We start from the raw sequence: 18,898 nt of genomic DNA, 5'->3' as shown, positions 1-18,898 counted from the left end.
GGACATAGATCGCTGTGCACCCTGTCTATGTCCACTCTGTTGCTGAGCCACAGCCGCCCTGGGTCCAGCCTCTCAAAGCACTCCACTTTTGGCAGGGGCCTGAAAACCGTGCTGACTATACTTGAACATTTAGCATTTGATCTGGTGGAGAAACCCTTTTATTGTTCTCTCTTGTTCTTCCATTTTTGTCTTCTTATACCTAAAAGAAACCCTAACCTAACCCAAAATGGAGTCACGCTGGATTTTGGCAGATTCTAAAAGAGAGGCTAAGATGTTGCTATGGGGGGCCTTTTTCTGTTCTTTCCCTTTCTACCCCTATTGCATCACAGGAGTCACTGCATGAACAGCTCCTGAAAATACTGGAACCTGTTCAGAAAACCGTTCTTGGCCCCACATCTTAATCCTCAGCCTTCTTGCCCACCCCCTCTCACGCGGTCCCACCGGGGTTGAGTCAAGCCTTATAACATTCTAGCACAGCAGGGAGTGGTTAGGCCTGGAATAAAAACCATCCGGAAGCATCTGTTGCTGCCTAGCTGAAGATTCCGGATTAGAATCCTGCATTTAAGTAGCCACCAGTGTCAGCATCTCAGAACCATAGGCACTGATACCTTCAACATAATTGGGTCAATGTGGAGTTTCCCTCGTACCCAGATTCCATGGCCACCTTTTAGAAATCAGCGCTTCGGAGGCATTTGCTCCCGGACCCAGGGGCTGACCAGCTCCTGCCTTGTTCCTCTTCCCTCCTGCCTAACACTGGTCTGTCAGCATGCTTTGCAACCAAGTGTTGCTCAGTTGTAACATGTAGACTTCTAAGTATTTTGATAATAGAAGTGAAGATTCTTTCCATAACCTAATAATTTTCATGGGAGTCCTAGCTTTTCAGGCCATTTTCCTAATGTCACCAACATACAATAAGTAGCTGCTTTTTGTTCATAGTTTTATCAAACTAAAAATGTTTGAATGTTGTATTTCAAACTTTTTGGACCATAGTACATTTAAGCCAGGGAAAGACCCAAGCACCACCAAATAATCTCATTTCCATTAGAGAAAGAACTGAGTGATGAAAGTAAACTCTCGCTTTATAAGTACTTAGTGTAGGGTTTCTGTACACATCTACTCTAGCAGTAGAGAGTAGGGGTTATTCATATCTCAAACTCTAGTTCCAGGGGAAACTATAAGCCAAAAATACAATTCCCTCAAATATATGTCACCACTTGCAATGTTGTAATCAAACAACCAACAAATTGAAAATAATGAAGCTAAATCCACAGTTAGTCATTAAGTAGCCAGAATGGTACCAATTAGAAATCATGATCAGCTCAATAAAACAGTGATGATACGCCATTAACAAAGTGCCCCTTCCAAGTGGGGATTCTGACCTCACGACGTGCATGCGATACGAGCTTCATAATATGCGCAGTGCTGACTACCACCCGGCTTTGAGTCAGCTGCTTTGTCAGCGCTGATAGTCACACTAATTTCAGCTTAACAGGCAACGAAGTGTAGCAACCGTTACCTTCCTTAGCAGGTTACTAGTTAGCATCTCTTAGCCCTACGTAAAATGAAAGTAACTTGCCTCTAACCACCAAAGAAACGCCTAGCATGTTTAAATCAGTTGTGGGTTCCTCATGAGGACCCACCATGAACCCCATTTTGGAAACCATTATACTAATGTAGAACATGCAAACGACTGTTCCTTTAAGCCATTTGCTGCCCTGTTCCTCCTGCACTGGTGTCTCTGCCCCAGACCCGCTATGTAAGCTCCCTTTTTTTTGGTTCTGTAGTCTCGTCTTATCTTTGTCATTACCTCTCTCTCAAACCAAAGTTTGAAGCCTCTCCAAATTCCCAAACTGATTGTCATTCCAAAATAAAAGTTCTCCAAACCTGTATCCAAATCAACCATTCCCTACCCTGATTCTGTAATGACTTCAAAATGTCCTGCTCAGAAACAGCCTCATCAGCCAGGCCTGTCACAGTGGGAACTTCTACTGCACCCAGCTCTCTGGGAAGGCAGCTGCTATCCCTTTTCCTGCATCTCAAGCTCCTGTGTATGCAGAGCTTTGTCCCCAAATATGCACTGCCTAAGACTAGCTGGTTTTGGACTCATCCCAAAATTTTTCCATTTTGGCACAGCCTTGCAAAGGCTCATTTTTTATTTCTTTAATTATGAAACATATTCTGAAAAGCTGGCGATGAAATGAAAGGTTTGTTATTTCATAAAATACAGGAGCCATGTGTTACCTTTCTGTAAGAAAGTACTCATTTATCATTCACATACTGTATAATAAAAGCTGCCAAAACAGATCTTTAAAAAAAACTATAGCACATTGCCAAATCAAAGAACTATAACTGCCAACCCATATTCCTTCTTGTTATTTTAAGTTGTAAGTGACCATGATACATGAGCATACTTCTGATGCTCAGAACAGCAACCAAGCTCTCTGCTACACTGATTCATCCATCCACCCTTTCATTCATCCATCCACTCACTCAACAGTGATTTATTAAGCATGTATTAAGTGCCAGCACTATTCTCAGGACTGGAGTTCATCAGTGAACAAAAGACCAGGTCTCCATAGGATGGATGGATGATGATATGTTGAGAGACAGGAAGAAGAGATTTGGCTTTCCCACAAAAATCCACCAAAATAAAAACTACAATTTCTAAACTGGCTTCTGAATTTAGTCCTACAACTTTCAGTAAGCCTTCTTTCCTCCCATGGAAGTCTAATACAGTGACACCTTGACTGTGACCACTTCTCCTGTTGGTCCTAAGTCACCCTTGATGTTCTAGTTACTTTCAGTTCTGCATCAAACACATAATGGTAACAACTGCAATCACAACAACATCCCTGCCAAGACAAATAACTGTAACAACTAATAATTATTGAGCAATTACTGCATTTCAGACATTAATCCTCATAACAACCCTAAGAGTAAGTAAGGTATTAATTATTTTCCCCTTATTACAGATGAGGAGAAATCAAGACTGAGAGGTTATTAGATTTGTTCGCTACTCTCCGCCAGGCACCTGGTTCTTGGATGTGCTGAGTGCGTGCATCCTGGCTGCTGGGGTAAAGTTCTGAAGTCTGGGGTTAACTCCAGCTCCCAAATGCCTCACCTCATTATGGGCTCTTGGCGCTGATTGCCTTTCTGCAGTCAGATGTCAGTGAGTGCCTTCTCTGCTGGTTACAATATCAATACCCAATAAGTGTTGAATGTGTGTAGACTGTTCATTATTTTAATCAAATAGTGCACTCCACAAAATTAATTTGGTACCCATTTAATGATATATGTAATTATTATTGAATTGAGGGCAATTAGATAAAGTTGTCTCAATAAATTCTGCTCCTAAATAATTGTTTTCTACTCCCATTTTTAAGTTTTGAGGTATCTACCATTTCCTGATATGATGCACTATTTCTTCTACCACTTCCTCTTTTGTTTCTGAAGAATACACTCACATGAAATAAAATATTATCGGCCTAGACTGTATTACTTAATGGCCTAAATCCTACATGCTCCAGGAATGAGATCTTTTGGGGCTTCTCCTGGCACCTCTCCCTCCTGTCCTGACCCCCATCTCTGCCTGGAGGACCTGGAGGCTGAAGCATTCTGAGACAGCTATTTTTTGACCAAGAAGAAAGTCAGACTTAGAATGAAATGAATGAAATTTAGATCACAGAAGGCAGAATGCAGAAACGGGGGAAAAATCCAGGATTTGGGTGACATCATTGATTTCCTTCATCAAGTCATCCCTGAAACCCTGTGTCCCTCTCAACATGCTTTTTGGTCACTTCTGGCCCACCCTCTGAAATCACTAGCATTGCTTATTCTGTATTCCATTTGCCAAAGTAGTCACAGCCTCCCAGATTCCAGAGGAGGAAATGTGGAGCTACCACCGACTCCAAGACATGAAGTTAGTGAGCAACAAACCCTGAGGCTCCAATGCTGCCTGGGCTTTTACAAAGGCTGTAGATTGGGTCTTCTGTGTTTTCTAAGTGCCCGACTGTTAAACTTTCAACGTAATGATAATAATACAGCATTATGATGATCTACACATATCAAAATTGAGATGGAAATAAATTTTGAATCTTAATTCATAAGTCTGTCTACACTCCTGAACCTTCACTTGGCGTGCCAGAATCAAATCCTCACCTGTTTACTGCATATTTCCGGCACCCACCTCAAGTTCACTGTGCTCAAATGAAACTTTCCCTAAAGCCAGCCCTCTTGATCCATCCAGTTTTCCCGTCTCTGCTAACACGTGATTCCCTGTCACTGAGCCTGTGTATGGTGGTAGCTTTTAACTATTTCCTCTCATTTACCCTTTTTCTGCCACATGGTTTTATGGATTTCCTTCGAAAGGACTCTTGTACCTGTAGCGAACTTACGTCATCCCCATATACCATGCATCCTCTCAGATACCTCTCCCATCTGAGATGAGGATGGGAAACATGGTACCCTACTGCACCTTTGCTCAGATGTGACCTTGTTCTGTCATTTCACTATGTCTCACCCTCTGCCAAATGTTATTGGCCAAAGGGGCAGGTTTGAGCTGCAGGTGAGACCCAAGTTCCTTTCTTGGGACTCATTAGATATAATCAATTCTTTCCACCTGGGGTGTTAATCTCTAGCATGAGATTAATTCAGATTATGTGAATTTGCAACTATCAGCAGGCATCTTCCTACAGAAAGCAGGAAGTTTGTATGCAGAAAGCCTATTTAGAGTAGAAAGAGAATGGAATTGAACAAAAGGTGTCAGGGTCAATATGGAAAGACAGAGTTTTGACAACATTGCTTGGGTCCCCAGAGCCAGCCATGCCTGAAGCTCATCCTGTCCCTGGACTTGCCAGTTAGATGACTCTAACTTCAAAATCCCAACCTACCCACTGTCTAAGTAGGTGAACCTGGAAAAGCTACTAACTTTCCTGTGCCTCTCTTATCTTATCTACAGAATGGGAGATAATATTAATACTTTCCTCACAGGGTAATAAGAGAATTAATTAGCATAGTAAGTGCCCAATAAATACTAGCAATGGCTCTGAAGTGCCAGTGAACTCTGTTGTTTAATCTAGTGTGAATTGAGGTCCTATTACAATAAAAAAGGGTACCAATGACTCAATTTCCTTCAGAATGTGTTGGAGGTCCATCCTTCATTTGCCTTTCCATTATCACTACCCCCAAGAGACTCTTGAGCAATGTTTTTAGCAGGCCTGTCTGACCACACCTTTACTCTCTACGACCTACCCTGGCTACCAGCGCCAGTGCAAAACAGCATCTTCATCCCACAGCTCCTCAGCTTCCTTCCACCTGAATCACCCAGTCTGAGTCACCTTTCCCTAATATTCCAGGCAGCCTGACATCTTCTGACCTTTCACAAGCGCATGTGCTGCTAGTTCATGTCCCACTGTCTTACCTGGAGTCATCACCCTCACTAGCCCCATTTCTCCCTCTGGATGATCAATTCTGATCGTGCAAATTCAGCCTCCTCTATGGTATCTTTTCCAACTGTTACAGCTTTCAATGATTCTACCCTCCTGGAGATTCCTGATCATTTTCCAGCCTGTACTACAGGCTGCAACATGCAATTATAGACAATCCTGTATTGGGTCAGGCGGGTCTAACTAACCCAACCAGAAAGTGAAGTTTTTGGGTTACACGTTTTGGCATGTCACTTAACTCCATGTAAGCAGGAGACAGGCATCAAAATCAGTATTTTCTTAATGGGGCCCCACCATAACACAACCATCCTTACTTTTTAATTTTAAACAATTTTGTAGCTTTAAGAGAATTTGTCTTCAAATTAAGAATTACTGCAGTTACCTATTCTTGATGCAAAAACTCGATTCTGAGAGGCACATAAATCTTCAATGACAAAATAAGACAATAAGGCCCTTTTATGATAGCTACATGTTTTTATTACATAAACACAATAATATTCTTTGTGGGAACTGGTCTTCAGTTTGCTTCTTGCTTCACAGAATGTCAATTATCTATAGAAATTGTCTAAGAATGATTTATGAAACACTCTCACACGCCCACCAGAAAAAGCCTCAATGCCTACATTTTCCAACCAGATTCCTACGAAAAATAATAGGTTTTGTTTATTTGACATGAAATACATAAATTTTCTTCCAAGATATAAAAAGGACGGACTTCTAAAACATCTCTTTTTGTTTACAAGGTCTATAAAAATACATTAAGTATGCTCATGTTTGCCCTTCGACTTGAAAAAAAATATTCCAGTTTACCAGAAAATAACAGTAAACGATGATAGGCAAACAGCATTAATCTTGCAGCAATATAATGTCAACATCATCATGAACACCTTGCAAAAGCAGCTCTCCTGTGTACGTAACAATCTTCCTTCGTTTTGCAGCTTTGAGAGTTCCTACCAATGCTTCGAAGAGGTTGGCACATTTGTCATCTCGGAAGAGGACCCCAAACTTCACACTTAACTTCCCATCAGCATCTAATTTGAGAAAATACAGTGTTAGCCAATGCAAACTCTGCTTCTTGCCCCCAAGTATGAGTTACATAATCTTTAATAAACATCTACCTGTAAGTTAACTAAAATTAGAATTTAACATTTAATAGTCATAAATTCAATGTCACCTGTTGCCAGACCCAAAAGTGATTAAATAAAGAGAACATAGTGCACATGTCCCAGCCTTAGTATTATGTGGACGGACAGGAAGAAACCTAAGAAACATTCACAACAGAAGGTGTTACAGTGCTACTTACTACTGTGGACCAACTTCCCTCTGCCGAGATTTCAGTTTAATTGTTATGCTCATTGTTGAATCAACAAAAATAACAAGAGGAACCCCAGGTCAGGAGCAATGCTTCTTCTCTAGGTGTATTCTGAATGTGCTCAGAACCCCCAGGGAGGAAATGATGGCCTAAAAAAGGAAGAAGTCTGTATTTACTAAGATCCCTAGACTACCTAGATCGGACGCCAGTTTTTAATACAGATGTTAAAAGTTAAGGTGAACACTAAAAAGAAGTGAGTTTTCAAGCCATGAAAAGACATGGAGGAGCCTTAAAATTGTATTACTAAGTGAAAGAAGGCAATCTGATAAGGCTACATGCTGAAGGACTCCAACTATATAGAACATTCTAGAAAGGCAAAAGTATGAAAAAAATCTAAAACAAAGTAAAATGATCAGTGGTTTTCACAAATTGGGGTGGGGGAGCAAGGTACGGACAGAGCACAGAGGATTTTTAGAGCAGTATGAATACTCTGTATGACACTCTAATGATAAATACATGTATTATAAGTCTGTCCAAACCCCCAGAATGTACCACACCAAGACAGAACCCCTCATGTAAACCATGAACTGTGGCTGATGAGTCCAAGCAGGTTGGGACGTTGATGACGGGAGAGAATGCATGTGACGGAGTAGGACGTAACTGGAAAACCTCTGTCCTTTATTCTCAATTTTATCATGACTCTAAAACTGCTCTGAGACAATCAAGTTTTCTTTTAAAAATTAAGGTAAGCAAGAGGAGGATCTTTGGTTAAAATCTATCCACTGAAAACTCAGAGATAAGGGTAATCTGGGGCACGTCCTCATTGTTGGTTGATTCCCCTGATCTGCCAGGCCACCCCCTCACCTCCTTCCTACAACACTGCTTCACCTTCTTCCCTCCGAGAGCCCTGCCCCTGTCAAGAAGATGGCCTTCTCGGTGAGAGGAGACCATTCTTTGGCCAAGGTTCTTGGGTTCCTGTGCCCCCCTGCTAGAACTGCCAACCTGAAGCTCTTAGTAACCTCCCCTTGTGAGTGCAGGGCTGTGCTGGGCACTGTAGGCAGACAGAAGGAACCACAGACTCACTTCCTAGTTTTCAAAGAAATGACTTCAAATCCCGCAAGGCAATGAATAATACATGCCTAACAAAGTGACAGTACAATGCAGTGTGTGATTGGAGCAGCAAGGACAAGTTAGTTTGGAGGAGGGCAAGATGGGCTGGAATGGTGAAGGCGGACTTGCCAAAGGAGGCAGAACCTGTCCTGGACTTTACAGGGCAGTTTCACCGAACAGTCCTCAGCTGAAATCTCGGACACCCACTAGTTGCTCGGCCTTGGGCAACTTGCTTAAGCTCACTAAGCCTCAGTTTCCTCGTCTGGAAAATTGGAATCTTAAACCTCTGCACAGGGTTGCTGGCGGCCACAGTTCCAAAACACACAACACAATGGCCACTGCACACTCCACAGTCGGTCAGCAATCACTGGCTCAATCACGAGTGACAGAAACGGGGGCGTGCCCCAAGCCAGAGTCACAGGTAAGCAGAGTGATGCACATCAAGTAAACTAAGATGAGAAGAAGAAAAGAGTAAGTTTGTAAATAAAAACAGAGACTCTGACCGTGCTTGGCCTGGAAAGCAAAGGTGTACCTCTCTGATTTTTTTCAACTTCTAGCAGTGAAACTCCGTGTCACCGATTCCAGACGTAAATGGAGCTGCTGGGTGACCCTGGGCAGGCCCTTCAAGCTCCCAGAGCAGAGTTATCTCATCCACAAAATGAGGGAAGACATCCCCTCCCAGGGTTGTTACAAGGACTGCAAGATGAACATGGGTGAAGTCTTTTATAGAGTACCCGGCATATGGCAAATTCAGGTTAAATATTTTGGAGGCACCGAAGGCAGTAACCTGGGTGTAATCTTGGGGTTCTGCCCATTCATCCCTCAGTCTCACAAGCAATACCACTTTCTTTGCGTCTTCTGTAGCTCCAGGTTCTCCTCTCCGTGGAAGATTAATTCCTTAGTTCGGGCCTGAACTGATTCTCATGCGGGTAACTACGAGACTCCTTACCAGCCTCCCTTTCTCCATTTTGACCGCCAATACATCCTTTATATTGGTACGGAATTTTAAAATGTGGAGAAAGGTTTATAAGATGCAAACTCAATTGACAGCCTTCTGCTTTAATTTTTTGATGGCTCCCTAATTCCCTGAAAATAAAGTGAAGTTGTGGCCTCACAGGTAAGACCCCTTATCCACTGGCCCTTGAACTTATCTCTCCCCCAGTCTACTGACATATTGTTCTAGGTGCCTTCTGATCCAGCTAAAATGAACAGCCTGCTGCTATCCAAGGTGACATGAAAATCTCTGCCTTGGTAATTTTACCTATGTTGAGCCATCTGCCCAGCACCTAGACCCTTTTCCGGAGCTAAATTCTTTTTCTTTAGGAACAGACTCTTGCCCTGGCTGGTGTGGCTCAGTAGATTGGGTGTCAGCCTGCAAACCAAAGAGTTACTGGTTCGATTCCCAGTCAGGGCACATACCTGTGTTGTGGGCCAGGTCCCCAGCAGGGGCTGTGTAAGAGGCAACCACACACTGATATTTCTCTCCCTCTCTTTCTCTCTCCTTTCCCCTCTCTCTAAAAATAAATAAATAAAAATTTTTTAAAAAAAGAATGGACTCAAATGTCACCTTCTCTGAGAAGCCTTCAGCTGTGTTAATAGCTCTTCCCATAAAATTAAATATACAGTTGTCAAAGCACTCACCATCAATTACAGTACTAATAGTTAACATTTATTGATAGTAATGTGTTGCTAGAACTATTCAATGCATTTTACAGTCATTAAACCTCACTTAATCCTCATTTCATCAAAGACATAATTAATTTCAAGAGGGACCATTACTGTATGTTCCAAATGAACTGCCAATTTAACCACAGCACACCGTGTATTAGAAGACACATCCTTATTTTAGAAATTTCCAAGTGTGAAAAAATAAAGTATCTTTGAGCAAAACAGAGTATTATTAAGCTACAAATAAGGAGACCAAGGCACAGAAAAGCTTAGAGATGTACCCGAGGTCCCAGACTAAGCGCGTCAAGGAGCCGGGATGCGCGCGGACTCCGACTCCGGAGCACCTGCTGTCAACCACTTCCCGGGATCGGCTTTCGGTTTGCGGTCTCTCTTCCTGCTACCTGAAGGGACCCACAAGGGCTGAGATGGAATTTTGTTTATTTTCACATTTCCAGCACTTCTGCATAAAAGCAGCACTCAAGCAATGTTTGTTGAATGAAAGAATTTAAATCTCTAAATAATGTTTATCCACAAAAATGTTTAATTTTTTCCTATTGGATGGGAAATGAGAAAAGATTTTTATTTTAAAAACAGGTAAAACTAAGGTCATCAATCCCCACCTTCACTAATACCTCATATTTAGGTTAATCTGCATAGGATTAATCCATATCGTAACCTAGATTCACCAAAAGTATTTCAGACACAACTTAAATAATTTACCATAACACGTCAGTAGATAACCTATCTCCATAGACACTTTCCAATTCATAACTCATCCATTATCAAAAACAGGTAAGCCAAGAAGACCTAAGATATGATCATTTCTTTGCTGTCTTCTAGTTTGTAAAGCTGCTATTTTTGGAAGGCAGTTCCAGTTCACCCTGTCGAACAGGCCACAGGGGTTAAACTTTCAAGTACAATGACTTTGAGCAATAAACACCAAGCTGAAATGGAAAAAGATCGAAGAGAAAAAAGAATGCTGCAAATCTTTGGAAATACATCTTTAATACCTGTAGTAAACCAAACAGCTGTACTAGTCCCAGGAGTAACACGACTTCACAGAGCTCATGAGAAACTGGGAGTGTGGACATGAGGACCACAGGTAGAGATGTCACTGTGAAAACAAGACTCACCGAACGTCCACCAAGTGGGTGAAGAAAAATGGGGTTAGGAAAGGTTGTTCACTGGTCTGACAGAGTAACTAAATAAATGACATCCTCCGCTGTCTCCTCACACACGTCCCCTGAACTGGCCTGGCCTGCACGTCAAAGTCCGATTTGCTAGTTAAGGATGCACTGAGTACCTCAAAACCACAGTTTCCACTCCTTTAGTTCTGTGGGACCGTCCTGCATTGGCTGTCAGCACTTCACAATTTAGCGGGCCACTGTTTCTGATAATTGCCTCCTAAGTTTTTAATTCATTTTTCTCAACTAAGTATTATAGCGAGATCTTTGAGGGACAGGAACACACTCTACGTCACATGTACTCACTCACTCAGTGCTTGGCATTTAGAGATTCCCAACAAATAGCAACTGACCGCGGGATTAAACTCAGTTGTTGAGTCCACACCAACTTTTATAAGCCTAGTTTATTTTTTTTTGGTATATATCAATGATGATAAGTCAGGTTTGGAGAAGAAATAAAGTGCCTGCAAAGACCACAAAGGGGAGGTGACAGAAAGTATAATGGCCCCGAAGGTATCCGTGTCCTGACCCCAGAACCCATGAATATATTCCTTTACAAAGCAATGGGAAATCTGTAGATGACATTAAATCCAGGACCCTGAAATGAGGAGATTATCCCAGACCCTGGGGCTGAGCCCAATGTAACTACAAGTGACCTTACAACATGAAGGAGGGAGGCAGGAGACCAAGTCAGAGTGACTCGATGTCGGCAGCTTTGAAGACGGAGAAAAGAGGCCATGAGCTAAGAATGCAGTTTGCTTCTAGAAGCCAGGGAAGGACTAGAAAACAGATGTTCTAGACCCTCCAGAAAGGAATGCACCCCAACACCCTGACTTTAGCCCAGGAAGACCCTTATCAGACTCGGCGATGGTCTGAATGTTTGTGTCCTCCCCATCCCAGAACTCTCATGTTAAATTTGTAATTTGGAGTGATATTAGCAGGTGGGACCTTTGGGAGGTGCTGAAGTCATGAGGATGTAAGGATTTGAAGCCATGAGTCATGGGGATCAATGAAAGAGGCTGCAAAGAGATCCCTAGTCCTGTCCACCACGTGAGGACACAAGAAGTCTGGGACCTGGAAGAAGACTTAACCCAACCACGCTGTCACCCTGATCTTGGACTTCTAGCCTCCACAACTACAAGCAATACATTTCCACTCTTCATAAGCTGGTCTGTGGTATTTTGTGACGGCAGCATCTATGAACTCAGCCACACCACTGCTAACATATTGCACTGCTATTTGTATGGGATATGGAGGTCAAAGTTTTAAGTACAATGACTTTGTACAATGGAAAATGGGAAATGGACAATTAAGTACAATGACTACACTGCTAACACATTACATGTGTTGTTTTACATCACTAAGTTTGTGGTAATGTTATGGCAGCAATAGAAAACTAATACAAGGGACATTTGATACTAATGGCTTAATGGAATTTTCAAAGTATATCTTGTTATTCATAAGCAGACAGAGCTGTAGGAACAATCAAGCTATAATGACAAAACAATTCTTATGAAGTAATTTAAAGCTATAGTTCACTTATAAGATGTAATTTATAACTTTCAGTTCCATTATCCTAGTTGTTGCTGAATATGTCTATTGCTCTTACATTTTTAAAATGCTCCCCGAACATTTCACATCTTACCTGAGATGTACGAATGCCCACAGCTACAAGCACAATAGTCACTTTCGGAAATGGACACTAACTCTAGCAATTACACATGTCACTGATTTCATAGTGGCTGCTTATATGCTACAAGAAAAACCTGACTTAAAAAAAAAAACAAAAACTAAAGGATGGTTTAATTATATGTGCATAAAGACTCAAGAATTTGGAGAAAATAAAGACAATTTAGTGTCATTTCAACCTTACTCCCTAGTCATTTGGAAGTTTGTAAAATGCTGGCAGGATACAGCAGAAAATAAATTTTAATAGTTTGACAAATACAAATTTGACCATAATTCAATTAGCGGATTTCAATGCAGCCAGGTTAGAGGCACAGCAATTTCCATTCCATTCAAAGGATAATGGAGCATCTCAACTATTCTTTGCATCTGAATCACAATACCACAATAACTCTGTGTGTTCAGATACTACTTCCTGACTGAGGGCCCTTGTCACCTGGAACTGAGGGCAGAGCTGTCATAACTGTCCTGAGGCCAGGTGAGCCCCTCCCAGGCTTTTACAAAAAAGCTGGTCCTACTCGCTCTGAGGTAAATGCAATGGAAATACTGTATCAGTGTTACAATACTTACTTTTTGAACCCAAACGATGAATTTCCTCCACTAAGAGGTTAACCTCATGATCCACATTCATTGCTGCCTGAGAGAGAAAAAAATACCTCTGTATTACTGCCATTTCTTCATCCCATTAAGCACATCTTGTCAAATCCAAAGGCCCTTTCTTTTACGCAGCATTTGTCACTATTGATTTTTCATGCTCCTCTTCCTAAAAATACTTGTGTGACATACATGGCACTAGAGTACCTCTGTTTTCCCTCCATCAGTACAACTTCCCCTCTGGGCTGACCTCACTTTTATTCTACACACTCTGTTAGGAAGAGTGCAGCGATTTTCCTTGCACCCACTTTTAACTCTAAGCCCATCCTCTTTATGGTTCTTTGCAGGCCATCAAAAGTAAAAAGGTGAGTGACACAGGACCTGCCCACGGGGCTACTCACCTTCCAGAAGCAGAGCCAGGGAGGGAACCAAAGCAGCACGACCGCACTCTGAGTGACAGGTCCAAGGCATTATGGGAGCACAGGGGAAGAGGCCTCAGGAGGCTCGTGGAGCTCACTGGGGAGGACCAGGCCAGGCAGACGGGTGGGAAAGGGTGTTTTACACATGGGCAAGACCATGTACAAAAGCAGAGAAGCAAAGGAGAAAAAGCAGTCCCTAAGTTAGCAGTCGGAGGGACCAACATAGAGGTACACACTACCCCACTGTGGGGGCCTGCCGTCCAGTGAGGAAGGCAGATGGGTACAAGGCAATTTTAATGAATAATGTCAGGTCAGTGTAACAATGACTTCTGGGTCACACTCAGGGATATGTCCCTCCTTGGGCAGTGCTTAGCACAACCTAACTACAGTGGACAGCTCGGGGTGCAGACCTTGGTCTTCAGGTAATGGGAGCTGTAAAGTTATCTCAGCTCACCAGGCCCTCCATGGGCTGGGTTCTGCCCACCATTCCCACCTCCTCCACTCAACCTTCTCGAACTCCAGGCTGCACCTTCCTGGGGCTTCTTATTTACTTCTCAAATGTCCCTCAGTCTCTTGCCTCCAACCTTTCGCCATACTGTTTCTTCAACCCAGGCTATGACTTATTGCTCTTTCTTGGAACCAACTCCCACACATTCAGTCCCAGCTTAGTGAATGCTTCCTTCAAAGCCTTCCATGAAGCCTGGAGGAGCACAGCTCCCAGGCAGAGGTGCCCACAGCATCGTCTGCCCTCTTCCCTTCACTTGATTGGAATTACCAGCTTCTCGGCTTTCACCACCAGGTGCTGCCTCTCTAGGCAGGGAGCTGCCTATAATGCTCTCTGCTGGATTGTCTGGCACCAAGAGGACGGACTCAGTAACTTCTGGTTTCAAGGACTGAACGAAGGAGCAAAGGCAGGAGAGAGGGTGGAACTAGACCTATGGGAGCTGTCGCCATAAAGCTGCTGCTTTAAATGGGGAATAGAGAGGAGCTCTCGAGGAAGAGCGTTCAGAGAAAGTGAAGGGAAGGTAAAGGGGCCTGGCAAACAGCTGCATAAGTGAGAAGAGAGAAATACCAGCAAGAAGAGGGGAAGGCAGATAGAGGTGGAGGCGAGAACTCTGACCGACTTGGGTCAAAGAAGAGGAGTCTCCGTAAGAAGGGAGTCATTACAGTGGAAGGGACAATGCGGGGGTCAGAAAGTTTGCATCGCTCAGTTTGCTGCTCAGAAGTTCTCCAAATCAGACACGGGACCAAAAAGGGGGGTTGTGTGAATGGTTTACTCTGTGGTAACAAAATGAAAAAAACTTTATCCAGGCAGATTGTAACCAATTCCTGGTAGCTTTTAAAAACAAGAATGGCACCTATGTTTAAAGTATACTGATTGGGACCCCAGATTTTCCATCAGCTAATAATTAAAACCACAACTGCCATCTGCTATAGTATATGTGTGAATATTATAATTTAAGAAGCTCATATTGCAATGAAATGCAACATCTTAGGTTAGTGCATCTACATAAAAAATTATAGCATTCAAGTATTAGGAACTTTATGTTGGTGAATTTTATCTATAACATTATAGTCAATTCATGATATAGTTTGAGAAAGATACTTATAAGCTAAAATACACTAAAAGGACACAACTAAAAGACTTACCATAAGAATTATGGTAGAAAAAAACACCTGTAAATGTCAGTGTGGTGGACAGCTGTCACTTGTACCTACTCAGCACCCATTTCCCATTCTGGAACCATTAGTCTAATTTTTGTTTGGATCAATTCTTTCCTACCTCTACATCCATGTATCTTGGATAGAGCTTCACCCCAAACTCCAGGAGTTCTGGCTCTGAATAATTGATTTAGGGCACAAGTACATGACCTCATCATGAACAGGGAGGCTCAGCCCATGGACTTTGCCATAACTACTAGTAAAATTACACTGTCCCACTGGGTTCTCTGTGTCTCTCTGGGTTCTCTGTATAAGTTTAGAGCCCCTGATGTAAACAGCTACTACATGGGGAAAATCTGCCAGGAATAAAGCTGGCACAAAGAGAAGTCCAACCACATAACAATGACTGAGCCTCTGCATGACCCTGGATTTTCCCATTACATGAACCAATCAACTTTCCAGGTTTAGCTTGTGCTGTTTGAATGAGTTTCCATCACTTGCAGTTTACTAAGGACTCTTGACCCAAAAAGTTAGCCTAGAGAAGACACATTACTATTTTTTTTTAAATTAAAGCTCCTTTTATGTACTTAGGTGAATAGCCTTGTTTTGTGTTGCTCTTAGACAGGATGAAGAGATGTAATAAAAAGGCAGATTTGGCGGCCATATAAGAAAACATTGCTCTAACAATCAAAACTGACTAACAATGTACAAAGTTGGCACCCTGTTCCTGGAAGCATTAATGCACAAGTAGTGTGGATCTAAGAGTGTCGATGAGGAAATCAGCCCACAATGATCACAAGGGAGAATGAAATGTGGGATTACAGTCCCAGTTCTCAGATCCTATGATTTCCTCCCACTCTGAAAATTTCTCTAACACCATTCTCTACGCCTACCACCCACCACCAGCCACACATTTCATACATGGCTCTCCTTTAATGAGACTCAAAATGGAAATCCTATTATTATGTATCTGTGAATACTGGTATCATATTAAATAGATGTAGGCTTATCCAATTTTGAGAAGGGCAGGGAAGGCAACCAGCATTTCTTTATATAATTAATTACACTTGAGGCTCCTTATCTATGTTAACTCATAATCCTAAGAGCCTTGCAAACTATTTATTATTTATCCCCATTTTATAAATGATGAAACTGGCTCAGGGGCTCCCCGCAATTAAATGTGAGGGGAGGATGTTTCTACCACATCATCCTCCTCCATCTCCCCTTCCTTGTTCTTTTTCTTTGCTAGTTACTATTCAAGGTGTAATAAACATAATAGAGTTGTATTTGTATGAAATATTACAGAGTACTTCCTAAGTCAGAACATGCTACCATACACAATTTAGCACGATTTTTTAATTTTATTATTTAATGGAGACAAAGGGGGAGAAATAGCGTGACACACCCCTTGGAAGACCCATAGCATTTCACCAGGACACAGGCCTGGGCCTGGAGTAAGCAACGACAACAAAAAACAACAAACAAGAACAACAACAAAAAAGAGAGGCCATAAGCGGGCAAGTCCAGGGGAAGATAGAGCCCATCAATGGGCGAGGGTGGGGGAACTGGGGAGGCGGAGGCAGATGCTAGGCGGGCCTTCTGATTGTGACAGATTGTAATTAGGCACTGTGCCGAGGACTCACAAAGACAGCAGAATGTCCGAGGACTGGGCATATGATGAAAAGCTCCATCATTAATATACATTTATTTAAGGACCCTCTTTTTTTTTTTTTACAAGTTTGGAGGCAGTTCATGGAGATTTCCTAATACTCAAGGTCTAAAGCCTACTGAAGGGGGTGTCTGGGAATCAGGAGCCAACTATAGGTACTAGGGCCGGTCACTTTTTCTTTTCCCGCCCTCCTAAGCCGACAGAGACCAGCAGCTGAGGCTGGTCAAAGGATGACTGGGTTCCTTCCTGCCTGATCGCCTGCGCGCACACACTCCATATTTGGTCATCCCTGCTCCAGGTTTGGGAGCTGGCCCGGAAGGGCTCCCAGGACCCTGTCCCCTGCAGGATCGCCACCCGCACTGCGGAGCTGGGGAATGCGGGGCTCGACCCACCGCTCTGGGACAGCCCCGTGGGCTCTGGGGCGACCTCCCCGAGAAGGGCCACGTCCCGGAAGCCTTTGTCTCCGCAACTCCTCCGCCACCGGCCCGCACTCCCCTTGCTCCCTGCGCCCCAGTGCGCCGCGAGACCGGGCGCCCAAACTGGACAAGTTAAACGGACCCCACTCCAAGTTCCACAAACCCCTAGTGTCTCCTCACTACCCCCCCACCCTTCGTACAATGGGGAGAGCAGAGCCGCACCCACCGCCCACGCCGCAGAACCCACTGTCCTGAGGCCGTGGTGGGTGGCTCTCCCCGCAACCCCAAGCCTTCCTCTCCCTTCGCTGCAGAACTGCCTCCCGACCCGCCAAGTGCAAAGGCGACACGGTGCACCGCGGTAAAAATCGGCGCTCCACCGCCGGCTTCTCCGTCCGCCCCCAGCCGGCAAAGCGTCACGTGAGCCGAGTGCGGAAGTCTGCGAGAGCGCTGGGGCGGGGGGCGCGCCCGCCGCCCCCTGCACTGTCTCGGCCGATTCTGGTTGTATCCTCCGCTCGCCCCCCTCGGCTGCCAGCTCTTCACCCGCTGCACACGATTCTCCGGCTGCTTGGCGTGGCCTGGCCTCCACCGGATACCGGGTCCATCCCTGACACCTGGCCACTTCGTCCCAGGGGACCTACCTCTCCGCCTCCTTTTCTTTTCCGTCGAAAAAGTGCTGCAGCGTTAGCCCGGGGCTACTAAGCGTTATCTTATTCACCACCCAGGGGAGGAAGAGGCTGAGGAAGGAAGTGACTGAAGCAAAGAGAAAGGCTGGTGGTGTGCAGGAGGAGGGGGGGAGGGGGTAGTAAGAGTTCCTGCGCTCGCTCGGAACGGGGCCGCCCACATTCCCAGGGACCAGCCTAAGAGGAAGAAACTCGGGAGAAGGAAGCTCCCGATAAGGGGACAGATTCCAGACAGGTGAGAAACTGTGGCAGATCTTGGGTTACCACCACCTTCCCTCCCCGGTACTTAGAGCCAGTAGTCCCCAGCCCCAGGCATCTGGTCCTTGGCGTGGCGCCCCCAACGTGCTGAACGCTGAGGTCTCCTAGGAGGAATGTGACTTTGGTTTTGTATACCGGGAGCAGAAGTCTCCGGAAAACTACAGGACAGCAGAATGGTCTGATTTGCAAAACAAAGCTCATCTTGAAAACCTGTTTGTTCTAACTGCAAAGAAATTACTTGGACAAAGCCAGTTCTTGATTCTGAGTCAAAGGAGGTTTCTTCCCTTCATTTATTACTTCCTACATTCAACTGCATAATGCAGTCAGCTTATACATTTCTACCATGGTTGTTTTCATCAGTGAGTGCGCGCGTACGGGGTGTGTGTGTGTGTGATATGCGTCTACTGTACCTGGAGTTCCTTTGTAAAGGAAGCCGAGGCTCTGTTGCGAGAACTGACCCAGACCGTCCCAGGGCAGAGGTTGCTCAAACAACTATCCAAAAAGCAACCCCTTCCAATAACTGATTGGAGTAAGAGTGATCATGTGACCCAAGAGCACACAGTCCACAAACTGGCCGTCATCCGCGGAGGTGACCTGGAACAAACAGTTCTCACTGAACAGTAACTGGTAATCCGGTAAACCAGTCAGTCTCCCTTGAAAATTGAAAGGGGAGGATGATTCATCTGATAGAAAGGCTGAAGCGGAGAGAGGGCTTCAGGCCGGAGTGGTGAAAACAGGCCTGCAAAAAGCAGATCGTCTGAGAGATTTGAGGATGAAGCCGAGGTGGGCGGGGCGG

General features: G+C 44.0%; 1 protein-coding gene across 3 annotated transcripts; it reads right to left on the bottom strand.

The window, feature by feature from the left end:
• Positions 1-5,903: 5,903 nt before the first annotated feature.
• Positions 5,904-18,596, bottom strand: ABRACL (ABRA C-terminal like). 3 transcript variants are annotated; one of them, XM_037144967.2, is made up of 3 exons: positions 18,513-18,596; positions 12,975-13,041; positions 5,904-6,475 (listed from the first exon to the last, which is right to left on the bottom strand). In XM_037144967.2, exons 2-3 carry the CDS (start codon positions 13,033-13,035, stop codon positions 6,291-6,293), a joined length of 246 nt encoding a protein of 81 aa, XP_037000862.1. In that variant the 5' UTR covers positions 13,036-13,041; positions 18,513-18,596; the 3' UTR covers positions 5,904-6,290. The 3 variants fall into 3 exon arrangements, with proteins under 3 accessions (XP_037000862.1, XP_037000861.1, XP_037000863.1); XM_037144966.2 differs by lacking the exon at positions 18,513-18,596 and adding an exon at positions 17,803-18,145; XM_037144968.2 differs by lacking the exon at positions 18,513-18,596 and adding an exon at positions 17,391-17,578.
• Positions 18,597-18,898: the final 302 nt, after the last annotated feature.

The sequence above is a fragment of the Artibeus jamaicensis genome, unplaced genomic scaffold (assembly GCF_021234435.1).
Source record: "Artibeus jamaicensis isolate MK-2021 breed Jamaican fruit bat unplaced genomic scaffold, CSHL_Jam_final contig_3176, whole genome shotgun sequence".
Classification (NCBI taxonomy): Eukaryota; Metazoa; Chordata; class Mammalia; order Chiroptera; family Phyllostomidae; genus Artibeus; species Artibeus jamaicensis.
Note: the sequence above shows the minus strand (reverse complement) of the source record. Positions and strands in the feature narration are given on the sequence as shown.

What these genes read in the sequence shown, in the direction of transcription:
- ABRACL (XM_037144967.2), bottom strand. Translation starts at nt 13,035, where the DNA reads ATGAATGTGGATCATGAGGTTAACCTCTTAGTGGAGGAAATTCATCGT. An exon ending in TCATCGTTTGGGTTCAAAAA is followed by an intron (nt 6,476 to 12,974) that starts GTAAGTATTGTA and finishes TTCTCAAATTAG; the next exon opens with ATGCTGATGGGAAGTTAAGT.